The 16,760-nt window shown below is 41.6% G+C and overlaps 1 protein-coding gene across 1 annotated transcript; it reads left to right on the top strand.

The window, feature by feature from the left end:
• Positions 1-2,934: 2,934 nt before the first annotated feature.
• On the top strand, positions 2,935-16,568 carry LOC138784656 (extracellular calcium-sensing receptor-like). The gene is made up of 7 exons (XM_069960286.1): positions 2,935-3,125; positions 6,167-6,322; positions 6,990-7,281; positions 12,691-13,521; positions 14,744-14,971; positions 15,452-15,575; positions 15,658-16,568. The coding sequence occupies exons 1-7, from the start codon at positions 2,935-2,937 to the stop codon at positions 16,566-16,568; spliced, it is 2,733 nt and encodes a 910-aa protein (XP_069816387.1).
• The last annotated feature ends 192 nt before the right edge of the window (positions 16,569-16,760 follow it).

The raw sequence follows: 16,760 nt of genomic DNA, 5'->3' as shown, positions 1-16,760 counted from the left end.
GGGGCTAATCCCCACACTAGACACCAGGGAATAGGCTGCAGTTAGTATTCAGATGCAGTTGTCAACTTTGACAGCTGCATCTAAATAATTAATTAGTGGGCACGGCAATCGGACGCTACAAGCGGCACCCGAGACCGCGGCGGGTCAGGGCGTACGGGTACGCCCAGGGTCGTCTAGGGGTTAAATAAATAAATAAAAATAAATGTACACATTCCCCACCCCCACCCCCTTTATAAATAATCCCCTATGAATAAGATATATATATTTGGTATTGCCGCATCCGTAATGACCCCTTCTATTAACCTGTTATATTAATTATCCCACCCGATTATCGGCGAAAAAATAAATAAATAAAAATCTAACCAACATGAAATTTTTTTGTTTATCCCGCCCCCTAAAAAATATAGATAAAAGCTATCAAAGCGTCACATGTACTTAAAAGGTGTACCACTAAAAGCGTCAGCTTATGCCGCAAAAAAATCCTTTGCATAACTCCATTTGAGAATAAATAAAAATATTACTGCTCTTACAATATGCAAGACACAAAAAGTTTTTAGAATATAAATGTAATGTATAGTAACCGCTATATATATATATATATATATATATATAAAATGGATATCACTGTAATCGCACTGACCTGACGAATAATGATAACATGTCATATGTAACGTATAGTAAACGGCGTACTTGTCCCTCAGAATGGTACCGATGGAAACGTCAACTTGTCTTACACAAATATTTTGGCACCGCAAGTCCTCCGTGACATGGTATAATGGCTAAAAAAAAACCTGAAATTAAAAAAAGGCCCCAAAATTCACCAGGTCTTTGTCATGTCAGTGGCCAGTGGTGACACATTGCAGCCACATATGGGGGATTTCTAGAACCATTGGAAAGAGAGGAATAAATATTAAGTTCCATTTCTCAGTTAGTATTTGCTGTGTTAGAGGAAAAAATTGATTAAAATAGAATATCTGTCAAAAAATGGAAAATTTCTAATTTCACCTCCAACCTACTTAAATTCTACGAAACACCTAAAGGGTTAATAAACTGAAATGTTACTTTGAGGGGTGCAGTTTTTACAGTGGAGAGATTTATGGAGATATCTAACATACAGGCCCCTACAGCTTCTCATGACAAAATTTTCTAGCTACCTACCTAGCTGAGGTGTTCAGAGCAGGTATTTAGACACTTTTTCACACATATCGCTGTGATCTGCCGGCCGACCCAAGTCGCTCTTAAAGGGACGGTACCCAAGTCACTCTTAAAGGGACGGTACCCAAGTCGCTCTTAAAGGGATGGTACCCAAGGCTCTCTTAAAGGGGCGGTACCCAATTCTCTCTTAAAGGGACAGTACCCAAGTCTTTCTTAAAGGTACAGTACCAAAGTTGCTCTTAAAGGGAGGGTATTAAGGGTTAAATTTAATCTTAAAGAAAAGTCACTGTTAAAGGGGTGCTTTTTTCAAGCACTATGTATTTCCCTGGAAATGCAAATCTAGTTGTATACTATAATAATAAAATGCCTGTAACTCAGTGTTGACCTACAGCACTGGTTTCCTAGGTTCAACCAACCAAAGATAACATCTGCAAGGTGTAAGTATGTTCTCTCCATGTTTCAGTGTGTTTCCACTTGGTACACTGGTTTCCCCATGCACTCCAATACATACAGATAAGTTAATTTGGTATTTAGATTGTAAACCCCAGCTGGGATAAGGACTGATTGCTTTACAGTGCTACGGATTATAAAGGAATTATTATTATTATTATTATTATTATTATTATTATTATTATTCTCTTCCAATTATTCTCTTTCTCTTTCAATTATTATTCTCTTTCTCCATGATGTTGGTCACTGTTCATCAGGGAAAAAAACTATCTGACTTACCCTAACAAGTAATGAGTAACATAAAGAGTAACATAGTTAATAAGCCTATGTTTCATCAATTTCAACCTACTGAAACCCCTACTGTGTTGATCCAGAGGAAGGCAAAAACACTTATGAGGCAGATGACAATTGTCCCATCACAGGGAGAACATTCCTTCTCGACTCCAATGACAATCAGAATAATCCCTGGATCAGAGTCCTATCACATGTAATCTAATGTCCATAACTTGTAATATTATATTTATCCAGAAAAGCATCTACCCCTCTCAAAAACTTATTTAATGAATTGGCCATGACAACATCATGTGGCAGAGAGTTCCACAGTCTTACCGCTCGTACAGTAAAGAACCCGCGTCTGTGCTGGTTGTGAAATCTTCTTTCCTCTAGACGTAGAGGATGCCCCCTTGTCATGGTTACAGACCTAGGAGTAAAAAGATCACTACAAAGATCTCTGTACTGTCCATTCATATATTTGTACATTGTGATCAGATCGCCCCTAAGACGTCTTTTTTCTAGCGTAAATAACCCCAAGCTTGATAACCTGTCCTGGTACTGTAACCCACCCATTCCCTTAATGACCTTTGTGGCCCTCCTCTGCACCCGCTCCAGTTAAGCTGTGTCCTTCTTATATACTGGTGCCCGGTGCTTTACACAATATTCCATGTGTGGTCTGACCAGTGATTTATATAGAGGCAAAACTATGTTCTCATCTTTAGCATCTCGGCCTCTTTTGATGCACCCCATTATTTTATTAGCCTTGGCAGCTGCTGTCTGGCACTGATGTGGATGCGATCATTGAGGGATGGCAAAGACCCATTGGAGGACAGGTAAACATAGGCTCTTTCCTGTTTTTTAAGTGTATTAAATTGGGTGGCCGGCATCTTTTTAAACTTGTTACGAACTTTGTAAAAAAAAAAAAAAAAAAAAAAAAAGTCAGTTCTGTACCACACCAAACTTTTTAAAAGTTTCCAACAATCTTGGTTTATGAAGTTTGGTTCCCACTTCTCTAGTCAGTATTATGCAAACAGGCAACATACACACACCTCTGGCATGGCTATGTGGAGGCATATCATTGACAGGCCCAGAGACTTTCAGAAGGACCCTAGGACTGCAATGGAAATGGATCGGAAGCCAGACCTCATTGTTGGACCTCCGATAAGTAAGTACAACACTCTAAGACCATTGGAATCTTTACTGGGTAAAACTACCAAGGTGCACAGTATACTTATTCCGACCATGCAGTAAAAAGATGGATTGAAATAAAGCCCACTGGTAAGCACCGTAAGAAGGCATATGGTTGGTCACTAAGGGGTTAAAGTAAATAAAAAGTACGAAAATAATTATGTTGTAGCATTTGGTTTCTTTGCAATGTGTGTTCTAATTGGTATATGTTACCTTCACTTCAAACAGTGAAGGCATCACATTACTACACATATTCCTTTATTAACTAAGGTAGTTAAACTTTTGCTCCGATGAGGTATGATGCACTGTGGCCTTCTAATGAGATATAATGCTGTGTGACAACCCCCCCATGAGATTTGCCCTCCTGAGATATAATGCAGTGTGCCCCCCCAATGAGGTATGCCCTCCTAATGAGATATAATGCAGTGTGCCCCCCACGCGCACACACACACACACACACACACACACGAGGTATGCCTTCCTAATGAGATATAATACACTGTGCCCCCCCATGAGGTATGGCCTCCTAATGAGATATAATGCAGTGTCTCCCCCCCCCCCGGTGAGGTATGCCTTCCTAATGAGATATAATGCAGTGTGCCCCACCCCCCGGTGAGGTATGCCTTCCTAATGAGATATAATGCAGTGTCTCCCCCCCCCCCCGGGTGAGGTATGCCTTCCTAATGAGATATAATGCAGTGTGCCCCCCCCCCCCTGTGAGGTATGCCTTCCTAATGAGATATAATGCAGTGTCTCCCCCCCCCCCCGGGTGAGGTATGCCTTCCTAATGAGATATAATGCAGTGTGCCCCCCCCCGGTGAGGTATGCCTTCCTAATGAGATATAATGCAGTGTCTCCCCCCCCCCCCCCCCCGGTGAGGTATGTCTTCCGAATGAGATATAATGCAGTGTGCCTCCTCCAATGAGATATAATGCAGTGTGCCCTCCCACTGAGCTATAATTCAGTGTGCCTACCCCCATGAGATACACTGAACTATGCCTAACTACTACAGTGTGCACTCTCTTAATGACATATTATAAACTATGCCCCCTAATAAAATACAAATCACCATGCTCTTCTCTGCCATCTTTCATACCCACCCATCCAGCTCATCTGCTCTTCACGCCTGGCTCCTAGTGTGAGCAGTGTCGGACTGGGGCATCTGGGGCCCACCAGAGGAAATGATGCTTGGGGCCCACCAATGAGGAACCAGTGGGAAACGACAGTGTTTGTGCTGGTTTTAAAGCTCAGAGCCCACCGGAGAATCTGATGGGCCAGTCCGACATTAAGTGTGAGATGGAGGCAGCTTATCACCTATAACGTCCTTCATCTCATACTGGGAGTGCAGGGAAGTGGCTGTCAGTATCTGGGCCCTCGGGTTGTTATGGTTTGTGTATGTGTGTGTGTATGCATGTTACTGCATGATATAGACATTGTACTGTGAATAAACTGCTCATATAAAATATCTATAACTGCAGTTAAATTTAATTAATTAAACCTCTTATTATATTATAGTTAGTTGTTCTTTGACCATAAGAAAAATCCACTTATTACATTATGAAGTAAGGTCGTCCCCCGGGTCACAGCCGATTGTCTCATTATATCATTATATGTAATTATGTATTTCTCTATATGCTGGGGATGATGATGATGATGATGATATCCGCGCTGGGACTGAGCGTCTATACACAGGAGATCACTGAATTACGGATATAAATCCCACCGTGGACGAGAACCTCTTATATAAAGTGAGTATACGGGAATACCAGAGAAAACTGGGAGACATATATGAGGTGAGTGGTGTATAACACGTAGGTCTGATAATATGATGCTTAGGGATAGTGTACTTCTGAGAAGGTGTATCCAGGAGTCTATTTCCAGAGCTGTGTATCTAAACCATCATGGGTTATATTATGTTGTTGTATCAGTGTATTGAAGCCTACGACATTATTGCCTTATGAGCTGGTGTATCTAAGTAACTTGGCTAGCTCCTGAGACCTCGCTCAAAGAATGGGTCCCAAGAAGAGACAATCTGAAAGCAGTCCGAGCCCCCTGCACCTCCACCCAGCCCAGGCAGAAGAAACTGGGGCAGGTTACTGTATGTGACCTGAGGTATACAGATACATAATATACAGTAAGCCTCTTTATGTCCCTATACATACTATAGCTCTGTGTGCTCATGAGGTCCAGCCTTCCAGCAAAGTTTCATGAATGATTAAGGATGCTGCAGGATCCAGCTTCAGGGTCCACCCGCCAGTCTTCGATATTGGAGGTAATCAATATCCCTAAGTAATACTGCTACCTAATGGTCATAATAGTTATCTGCCATCTATTACAGAAGAGAGAGAATTATTACAGCTTTGCAGTCCCTTCCTGACTCATTCCCCATTCCTGATGGAACAGGTAGACTGGTAGAGGCTCTTACGGTGGCGGAAATGGCTCCACTGGTCCCCTCGCACTCCTCAGGTCTACACAGAGGAAGGGGGCTGCACTCATGGTGGTAGTAGTCTATCCTCTGGGCTTACTTCTTGTAGTATGTCTGGTGGTACTAGGGTGAGATGCCATGGATAATAGCAACAGAGTAAGTCAACCAGACAGATGTTGGAAAATGTAACGGTCTTTTACTTGACAGAGAAGGTTTAGTGATAATAAAGTAGTAGTGTAATCTCTAGAATGGGGAGGCCATCCTCGGGAAGAGATGGGGCAAACTGTATGCAGAAGTCTTGGACTGTCTAAACTCTCCTTTAACCTTTCTCCTAAAGTTCTGAATATCATCACTGAAGTAATCTTCACTGGTTGGTTCCCGGTGGATTGATAAACTCACAAAACTTGAGCTGCAGTGTCCGCAGAAGGATGCAGTTCTTAAAATAAATTCAGGACACAAAAGCTAAATGTCTCTGGGTCTGAAAAGTGTTGGAAGTGAAAATGTAATTCACAGTCATTGGGTCAGACTTCATTCTTATTATTTTATTGCAGGGTTTATGTTCATTGCTGAAACTATACACCATCTTCCCCATCTATGACTGTCTCTACATCTGACATCACAATTCTCACAGATGATGCGGCTTCCAGTTATTTTTTGTATCTTCCATGTCTGCAGCGGCATTGAATCTAGTTGCAGACTGACCGGCACCAAGCTTACAAGCATTTCCTCATATGGAAATGTAATAATCGGGGTGATCATGCCTATTTACATTGATAAAACATATCCGATTATTGATTACAAGGAGAGGCCTGGTCCTGCCATCTGTAACACGTAAGAATTCTTACTTATCTACTGTACAGATACTGCTAAGGGTAAAGGTCTAACCATGCCTTCATTGTATTAAAGGGGTCTTATGGACTTAAAGGGGAACTATTAGCGGGTAAGAAGAATCTCACCTGCAGATATGTCCCTATTGTACAGGAGACACAGAGGAGTAAGGTATGTCTCTTACCTTCATCCTCAGCGCCATTCCCACGCAGTTAGCCATGTACTCAATGGTCTAGTAAGCACTTGGGGGGTGGGGGTGTTAAGAGTACTTCCATGGCGCCAATCTGACCCCGACCTGCCTGCCCCTTTCTAATGATGATGAATGCAGTGAGCCATGAATATTAAGCATTACACTGTTCTTATTGACATCCACCTCCTGTCCAATTAGTACATAAATGTGCCCTCTTAGACTTTTAAGGGGTGATTTACAAAGGGTTTGTCAGGGGCGTAAGCCAGGGAGAAGGCGCAGATTTACCCCTTCTTTCTGGTGTTGTCCTGCTGTATCCACCACCCGAGTGAGAGTACGAGTATGCCGGTCTTCATAAATCCCCCCCTAAGACTATGGACAAACCCTAACCCTACATTAATATAATTTACTTGAATATTGTGTCAGCGCTATTTTACAAAATACAGTATTCCAGAAACATTAACTTGTCTGTGTTATCCTCAGCTTTAAGTTAGATAACTATCAACGCGTCCAAGCCGTGCATTTTGCCGTGGAGGAAATTAGCAAACCCCCCAATTTTTTACCAAACATCACCTTGGGGTTCCAGATCTTTGACTCCTGCTTTGTCCTCCAGAAAGCAGTGTCAGGAACTCTACAAATGTTGAGTGGTCATGGACAACCGGTGCCCAACTATCGATGTAACCAGGACTCCCGGCTGGCTGCAGTGATCGGACATTCTACATCTACAAATTCAATTGCACTGGCTCATATCCTGGGACTATACAGGTATCCACAGGTAAGTAGTTGGGCATGACACTAATGTTCTTCAGATGGTTGTTCTATCCAGTGTTTGATCATTTCATGCCATAGGATCTCTTAGCTTGCTTTCTGGGGGAGTCTTCATGACAATATGGCCTTTGTGAAGATATTTCCCGTTTTTCTTTTCCCCTTGATATTGTACAAATTTTCCCTGCACACATAGTTTTATTAACAGAATAAATGTCTAAATTCTCATAATTACAAGTTAGAGTGGGTTCATGTTATGATTTGAACTTATCCTGATCCTCTATTGTCATGTACATACTTATTCAGATCTCAGCGCAGTCCTCTGCTTTTAATATACACCTACGGCTGTGCTTTTGGCCATGATTAGTGCTTGCCTTTTGTATTTCATTTCCACCCATCTGAACTATGTCTTATTTCAGTACTTGCTGTGTGGTTTCTTGTTGTACACTTTCTGAACACAGTTCTATTCCATCTGTTCTGGTAATTTATTTTTCACCACACCTATCTCTTCCCCTGCTTAATTTCCTCCGTTCCTCTAACAGTGATTGACATCCTTCCTGTCACCTCTCCTGGTTCTTATGGGGTTGCTGGGATGCCAGTTTTTGGTTCATTCATTCTTGGTGCAGATTCCTGACATCCCATATACCAGTCTCTCACCCACACCTGATTGCTTGCTATTACTCTCTGTTGAGTGTGCTAGTGTTTATGTCCTGTGTCCTATACCTTGTTTATTCTGACTTCTGCTTATAGTTATTTGGATTTTCTTCTACTTCTGATTTTGAACTTCTCTGCCCAATAGGTTTTCACCCTTGCTTTACTGACTACTTATAGTTGTTTGCTTGTCTTGTCTACAATTTGTGTATTCATCTGTGGTTTAGGAAGGGGCCATTTTCAAGTTGTCCTCTACCACTTAGGGTAGCTGAGGCAAGCAAGTAGGGACAGCTGGGTAGGCAAAGCATTAGGGCTCACTGTACTTTGCTCTCCCCTTCCTGCTGATTACAATAAGTAGACATTTATATGCAGGAAGAGGCCTGAACATAGTAACTAGTTGACTACATTCAGAATAGAGATGAATTTATCAAAAATTTGGTTCATCAGGTTGACATATTGAGAAATTTGCGAACTTGTGAGCAAAACCTTAAGAAACCGCATTAAAACAGCTAAACAATTGTGGTGCAATTTTGGTGCAATACTAAACTGTCCGTGCTCCCCTGATATCCTCTTCTTTGTATCTGGTGTCTTCTTTCTCTCTGGAGTAACTCGGAGTGACAGCCTGCTCATCCAACAGTGACTGACAGAGACAGGACATCACCATGGCTAGCGATTGGTTAAGCAGGCTGTCAGTTACTAAGTATATATAGTAAAGAAATAAAGACAAGAAACAAGTGAAAAAAAATATTTTTTATTCCAATAAAAACACCCCTACTGTTAGGAATGTGACTTTGCGCTCCTCAGTCCATGCCGGGCGGCCGAGGAAGCGCTGAATTTCTGTCTGTGTTTGCACTGAATGAACTGTGTTTTACTTTTCAGCCACACCTGCCTTGTCTGTCAGACTTCTGGCAGTGCAAGGGTTACTGCACTGCTAGGTCTGTTCAGCTGAGCTTGGTGCTGGGATCAGGGCTGCTCCAATCAGCTGCTGGACCTAGTCTCTTATCCTGGATAAAAGGCAGCCAGCTCCTTATTTCCTTGCTGGCTATTAGTTCAGACTAGTCCCAGCTCTCCTGCTCCTTTCCCAGCGTTCCCTGCCCTAATATCCTTGCTATTGCTCTGCCCGTGTTCTGACCTCTTGCTTGACATTTGACTATCCGCTCTCTTTCTTATTTTGTACTGCGTTGTCCGTTTGGTTTTGACTCTGTTAGCTGACTATCCTCCATAGTGTTTTGTTTGTCTGTCTGCGTTTTGTGTCTTCACCTACTCAGTGTAGGGATCGACTCTGTGGTTGTCCGCGACCGTTTAGGGTCGTCCGTGGCAAGTAGGCAGGGAACATTGGTTGGGGCAAGTTTCAGGGAGCACTGTCTTGTCTGTGTCTCCCCAGCCTGACACCTACACCCCTTGTTGACTATTTAAAAAAAAATCCCAACAACCACTGGTCATCGCCGTAGTCCACCGAATCCGCAATAATCCACGGGATACCGATATCTGAAAAACAAAAAGGGAGAAACACACAAAAAAACACACAAACAGGAGCACAACCCCCTTTATTGTGAGCGGTGTTGTGCACCTTACAGTATGCAGCATCTTTACAGATTTCTGCTTTCAGTGTGGCACCCAAGGGGTTAAGGGATGATGCATTGAGTCCCCCTTAACCCTTTGGGTGCCATACTGAACAATCTGACCCCCAGGGGGTTAAGTAAGGGTCCTCACTTAACCCCTTTGGGGCAAGACTGATGTCAGACTGCACCCATACCAGCAAGGAAGGGATTTAGTGACCCCCCCTTCCTTGCTGGGATGGGTGTAATGCAGGGAGGGGGGAGATCTTTCTACTCACCATCCGATGTCTTCTATCTTCTTTCTTCTATCTTCTCTCTTCGCCTGTCCCCGGCACACTGAGCTTAGTGTAAAGGGACCGGCTCTTTATTCAGCCAATCAGCTGAGCAGACATATAAATCAAAATGTTTCTTCTAATGTTGCTATTGTGATAAAAAAAAAAATAGCATTATTAGAAGAAACATTTGCTGTTTTAATTGAAGTAAAGGTTTACATTGAGCTGTATTATCGGCAATAGGAATTGCCGGCATTAATACAGCTTCCTGTAGTAGGTAATATTTAATTAATAAAGCACATTTTTGTTTTTTAAAAGTTATTTTCGTTGTTCAATAGCTTAATTAAAATTAATACATACTTTTGCAATTAATTATACTATATATATATATATATGTATATATATATATATATATATATATATACACACAGTATATATATATATATATATATATATTTATTCATTTTTTATTTACAGTATATTTAATTGCAAAAGCATTGATTCGTTTTAGTTATGCTATTGAACAACGAAAATAACTTTTTTAGTTTTTTTTGTTTTATTAATGAAATATTAACTATTACAGGGATCGGCATTATTGCCAGCAATTGCTAATTGCCGCTAATACCATGTCCTGTAATACTGCTTTACTGCTTTCCCAGATGCATTCCAGAGATGTTTGCATCACTTTCTAAAGATGTCTTGGACTTGGTGACCTCCAATTCATTGAATCTTGATTTCCTGTCCCAAGGATTTTTCTCCCATAGACTATAATAGGATTCGATATTCGATCGAATAGTCGAATATCGGAAGCTATTAGAATCGAATCCAATCGAATCGAATATTTCACTATTCTCTCATCTCAATCACTCAACACTAATAAAATTACCTGCATTGATTTCAAGTAATAATGTGGTTGGAAGTAACAACTATAGTCAAACATAATCCAACTAACCTACAGACATTTGTACTATTCATGGTCTGGAGGGTATGTTCACACTGAGAAATAGGCAAGGAATTAAAGTGGAAAATGTTCTGCTTGAAATTTCCTCCACTTTAGCTCTGGCGAAATAGACAAGGAATTTGAGTGGAATTTGAGTGGAAAACAGAAATTAAGAGCCCCAATGACTTCTATGGGATTTCTCTAGCGGAATCCGCCCAAAGAATTGACACATCAATTCTTTGGACAGAAAATGGATCCATGGTAAATTAACAGTGCAGCGGGGGGAGGGGGTTAATTTCCTCATCCTCCTGATATGCTGCTCTTTCCTTCCCATTGTTAACAGCTCCTTGTTCCAACACCAATCTGCACTAAAAGCAGTGGTCTGGCTGGTGTATATAAAGCTATAAAGTACAAGCATAGAGATACTGAATAATAAATACATATGTCTACTATATGTAGACTGTATAAAGTAGACATATAGATCTAGATACTATGTAGCTCCACCTATAAATCGGTTTGTTCTGTGTTCATGGATCATCGATGACGCCATTGTTTTTCTTCGCTCTGGTTTTCACCTTTTTCAAGATTCGGGGAAAAAACTTAAGTAGATGTCATTAGATCTTGCAAAATGAGAAGTTTGACTTGAATCGTCTATTGAATTTGATTCAGATTCAAAGGCTGATTTGAAGAGTCCCTGTTTCTGTATACTAAGCTACTGGGAATACATTGTATAGCTTTACTATTACTTTTACAAACCTTTGGGTGGGGGAAACATAACTGGCCCAGGACCATCACTATTTTAACCCCCTCCCGCCGCTGCACAGTAAATTCACGTCGCGGCAGCCTATGCCAGGTGCTGCAGCGACGTGAATTTACTGCAGAGGATGACACAGGCGTAGGAGCTATGCCTGTGTCATTTGCGGCGGGTCCCGGCTATCAGTGATAGCCAGCGACCTTCCAGAACTCTCAGCACCGGAGCCGTGCTCCGATGCTGAGAGTTAACCCTATAAATACTGCAGTCAGCATGACCACAGTATCTATAGGGCTCAGGAGAGACAATTCTCCCTCTACTGAGGGAGAACTGTCTCTCCGGTGTCCATCAGGGCTCTGCGAACTGATCGCAGAGTCCCGATGGTAGTCATAGAAACCGGAAGCCTCAGGCTTCCGGTTTCTATGTACGGTGGCAGGCGGGGGACAAGAGACAAGGCAGGACACGCGCCGGGCACGCCTGTCAGCTCTGCCGTCTCCCCTCTCTCCCCTGCCACTGTCAAAGATTATGACAGCGACAGGGGACATCGGAGAGGCGGCAGACATAGGGTACATCAGCTTATGGGTTCTTTATGATTCCATAAGCTGATGTCAAATCACGACCTGGGCATTGAGGCATCAATGATCCCAGGTTGTGAAAGGGTTAAGATCTACATGCCCAAACTCACAAAAGTCTCCAGACCTAGCCATAGGTTTCTAGTGCTGGGCCCTGTATTATTAATGACAGCTTAGGAGAATGAGAGTCTTGTTTGCTTGGTCCCATATGACCAGTAGCATGGTCTTGAGCTGGTCTGTGTATCTATTTACACTAGGCTGTGAATTTTAGTGTAGCTTCTAGGCAACAAGCGCTAGCTGGCCTGTGTTGCATAAAGTTTGAGGTGGTAGTACTCATGAGGTTCACAGCCGTTAGTAGATAAGAGCCAGTGATGTGGTGTGCCCCTCCACTAAGAAATGTAAAGCCCTTCAGAAATTTTTGTAAGCAAAGTAAAATCATATAGAAATAAAACATTATAGTGCACATTCCTGCATTAAAATCATATTTCTTGTTAATTAGAGGAAGACTATTTCTTTCCACCCAGTGTTCAGAAGCAGCAACACACAAAAGAATTGATTCCTCCTGTCAGAACCAAATTTGTATTTTTGGAAAAATTCTAAGCAAAATCAGTCAAAAAATAAAAATCACAATCATAACTGTCACTGAACAATGATGATCTTGAATTTTCCAACAGATTAGTCACTTTGCCACAAGTTTTACCCTAAGCAACCGTATCCAGTTCCGATCATTCTTTAGAACAGTCCCCAGTGATGCCTTCCAGTCTAGGGGTCTGGCACAGCTGGTGTTGCACTTCAGATGGACCTGGATTGGTTTGGTAACCATCGATAATGATTATGGGCAGCAAGCTCTCCAATTGGTCAAGAGGGAAATACTAAATGCTGGAGCCTGTGTGGCTTTCACAGAGACCATAATCTCCAGTCGACGAGATCGAAACGCTCCTCATATTGCTCGGGTGGTAAAAAGCTCAACGGTCACAGCGGTGGTCATCTTCTCTCCTGACATAGACTTAAGCTTTGTACTTGATGAAATGCTGAGGCTGAACATCACAGGAAAAGTGTGGATTGCCAGTGAAGCTTGGTCTACCTCATCTTTCTTGTCAGTCAGTAAATATTCAAGACTTCTTCTCGGAACAATTGGTTTTGCCTTCCATAGTGGAATCATATCAGGATTTGGAGATTTCCTCAACAGGATCAATCCTTCCATATCTGTGGGAAACCAATACATAAAAATATTCTGGGAACAGGTGTTCAGCTGCAAATTCCAAGACCAAACATTCCCTGAAGTCCCATCAAGCTCATCGATAAAAGAATGTACAGGCCAAGAGAGTCTTGAGAGCATCCAGAACAGTTTCAACGATGTCTCCAGTCTACGATTAACATACAATGTCTATCTAGCAGTTCATGCGGTAGCAAAAGCTTTGAGTGATTTAGCTAAATGTAAGAAAAGAGATGGACCATTTCCCAATGGAACATGTGCTGATATTGAGAATTTTAGGCCTTGGCAGGTTAGTGTAAACAAAGCTGTTGTACTAAGTGCCCTATATGTTATATATGTTATTTCAGCTAGGAGACCACAGATTTCAAAATAGGTGCAGATCCCAAAGGTGAAGCTTATTTCTATCCGACATTTATAATTTATCATGTAGATATGACAGACATACATGATACATGATCTGCTTGATTGGTGCTCGTTTACTGGACCGGTTACACAACCCGATAATCGTTTAGCAAGAGCTGCAAGGACATCATTAGCGATGTCCGTGCAGCCCTTGCCTAAACAGTTTTACATTACCTGTCCATGTCCATTACCTTGTCTCCTCCTGCGCTGGTATCCTCTAGTTATTGGCTGAGCAGCCTATCAGACAGGCCACTCTGAAGCTGCAGCATGCAGGACCAAGGAGGAAGCAGTGAGCAGGAGAACACCGGGAACGTGGAGAGATGGTGTAAAAACGGTTGATTGAAAAATCAGCCATCGGCCGTGCATCGGTATTACACCTTCTGCGACCAAGAAACGAACTGCCGATGATTGTTTCATCAGCTGATTGTTGTCTACATTATACGGAGCGATAACCTACTGAATCGGGTTCATTTGGTCAATTATTGCTTCATCTAATAGGACCCTTAAGATGTATCATTCATCAGTTTTAAGCCCCTGAAGATGCAGACTTGGTGTGATAGTCCTAAGTGTCCTGATGCCCACAATACCTATATAAAAGGGGTTGGTGGCTTTATACCCCTTAAAATAAGTTTTTATGGAGTCCTTGTCTAAGATCATTGCTTGTTTCTGTCCTTCTTAAGGCTATGTGCATACACTGTATGAGACCGGCTGTTCCATTGTATGAGACCATGTCGGGTAATGGAACAGCTGGTCTCATTAAAGACCGACTGGTACTGCCTGTACTAACACATGCCTTGATGCTCCTAACCAGGAAACTGCCAAAACTTTATAGAGATGATCAGGCAAGCGGGGGATATGTTAGGCAAATGCCAGGAAGAATCTGCGCCTTCTCCCAAGTGAAACAATGATAAATGCCACCCCCACCAACCCAAAGACTGTTGGAAAAAATTACTAATTAAAAAAAAAAGTTGTGAAAAACCATATGTATCAGAAAAAAATAAGGCAAACAATAATTTATTAACCAAATGAAGAGAAAGGTTATGTCTGTTAATAATGAAAACACTGCCCCAATCTATCTGATGATCAATAATTATATAATTTCTACACAGTTGTTGCACTACATGAAGAAGTTACGCCTTAACACGTCCGATGGTAGACAACTCTTTTTTGATGAGAACGGAGATCCACCTGCTGTGTACGATATAGTGAACTGGCAGCTGAGCCCTGATGGAAAACTCCAACAAGTCAAAGTGGGCAGCTATGATACCAGTATAACCATTGAGAACGTTTTCACTGTTAATACCAGTTACATACAGTGGGGAACTGGAGACAACAGGGTGAGTTCTCTAGAAATTCCTTAGAGACTTTTCTATCAAATTGTTGAACACTTTTTACCATGAAATAGGGATTGTTGGAATATCCAATTTACTGTTGTAGCCATAAAAACAGTAATTAAAGGGGTCATGAATGTACAGTGTTGCACACTTCTACAAATTTTGGCGGATTTCCAATTTGCATAACCTGCATCATCACCTTTTTCATACCTTCTCAATTAGGTGTAATCACCCTTTCTATCCAATGTATAAAAAACCTACTAGTGTTAGTGTATACAACAGTATTAATGACATGTGCAGGCCAGATAATGTTTCCATTCTAGGTTGGATCATCAATAGGGTGAGAATCCAGGGCAGGAACATCTCACAATTTGCTATAGTAAAGAAAGATTTTAAGTTCAATAGATTGACACTTGAATTTAATTTTTGTAGCTATTACCAGCTAATTATTTGAAAATATTCTTCCACCAAAAATTTTCTCAGGTCCCTGTTTCAGTTTGTAGCCCCAGTTGTCCACCTGGCTTCAGGCAAGCAGCTATAAGGGGTGAACCTCTGTGCTGTTTCCAATGCATCCCTTGTTCTTATGGAGAGATAGCCAACCACACAGGTAGGATGTCTTACTATTTGAGTTCATTGTGAAATAATTTCTGAAACACAGTTTTAACAATTTCAAACCTTTTTTTTTAAAGATTCCCTACAATGTACAAAATGCCCATGGGATATGTGGCCAAATCCAACCCAAGATCATTGTGTTCCCAAGACCCAAGAATTCCTTTCACATGAAGATCCTCTAGGGACCACCTTAATGGCTACTGGAATCTCCTCAACAATGGTTCCTGTGGTGATCTTTGCAATTTTTATTCGCTACAGAACAACACCCATAGTTCGGGCCAATAACTACTCCTTAAGTTGTCTTCTCCTGGTGTCATTATCCCTCTGTTTTCTCTGCTCTTTAGTCTTTATTGGTTATCCCCAGTATGAGATTTGTCTTTTAAGACAAGTGACTTTTGGTATTGTATTTGCACTTTGTATCTCCTGCATCTTGGCCAAAACCATGATAGTAGTCATAGCTTTTAAGGCCACAAGGCCTGGTAGTCAACTAAGACATTGGACTAGACCACATGTATCATATCTCATAGTCATCTCGTGTATCCTCATCAAGATTTTTCTTTGTATTTTGTGGTTGTCATTCTCTCCTCCGTTCCTGGAAGTCAAATCAGAAAGTAATTCAGGAGTACTGATTATTCAGTGTAATGAAGGGTCACCTTTGGCTTTTTGGTCTATGCTTGGCTACCTTGGCCTTCTGGCATCCATTAGCTTCATTGTGGCCTTCTTGGCCAGGAGACTTCCAGACAGCTTCAATGAGGCCAAGTTCATCACCTTCAGCATGCTGGCCTTCCTGAGTGTCTGGGTGTCCTACATTCCCGCATCCCTCAGTTCCCGAGGAAAATATATGGTGGCCATGGAGATCTTTGCTATCCAATCATCAACCTGGGGTCTGGTTATTTGCATGTTCCTTCCAAAATGTTTCATTATTGTAGTCAGACCCCACATGAATTCAAGAGAAAAAATTATGGCAAAACAGAAAAATCTAGAGTGATTGACAATTAAAAACGTTAAAATTAGAGATCAGCGAGTAGTGAAATATACAAAATCTCAAAGTTCGATTCAAACAGACCGCAATGTTCAACTATTTGATCGTATATTGAACTCCATTAAAGTCTATTGGGGAAAATTGCTTGTGACTTGGTGAACGCCAAGTGGTCGAATTTAGGTTTCCCAGTCCATAATG

This window comes from Dendropsophus ebraccatus, chromosome 1 (genome assembly GCF_027789765.1).
Source record: "Dendropsophus ebraccatus isolate aDenEbr1 chromosome 1, aDenEbr1.pat, whole genome shotgun sequence".
Taxonomy (NCBI): Eukaryota; Metazoa; Chordata; class Amphibia; order Anura; family Hylidae; genus Dendropsophus; species Dendropsophus ebraccatus.
Note: the sequence above shows the minus strand (reverse complement) of the source record. Positions and strands in the feature narration are given on the sequence as shown.

Coding starts and splice junctions, on each gene's coding strand:
- LOC138784656 (XM_069960286.1), top strand. CDS start 2,935: ATGGCTATGTGGAGGCATATCATTGACAGGCCCAGAGACTTTCAGAAG. Junction 3,126..6,166: donor ATACTTATTCCGACCATGCA/GTAAAAAGATGG, acceptor CCATGTCTGCAG/CGGCATTGAATCTAGTTGCA. Junction 6,323..6,989: donor GGTCCTGCCATCTGTAACAC/GTAAGAATTCTT, acceptor TGTTATCCTCAG/CTTTAAGTTAGATAACTATC.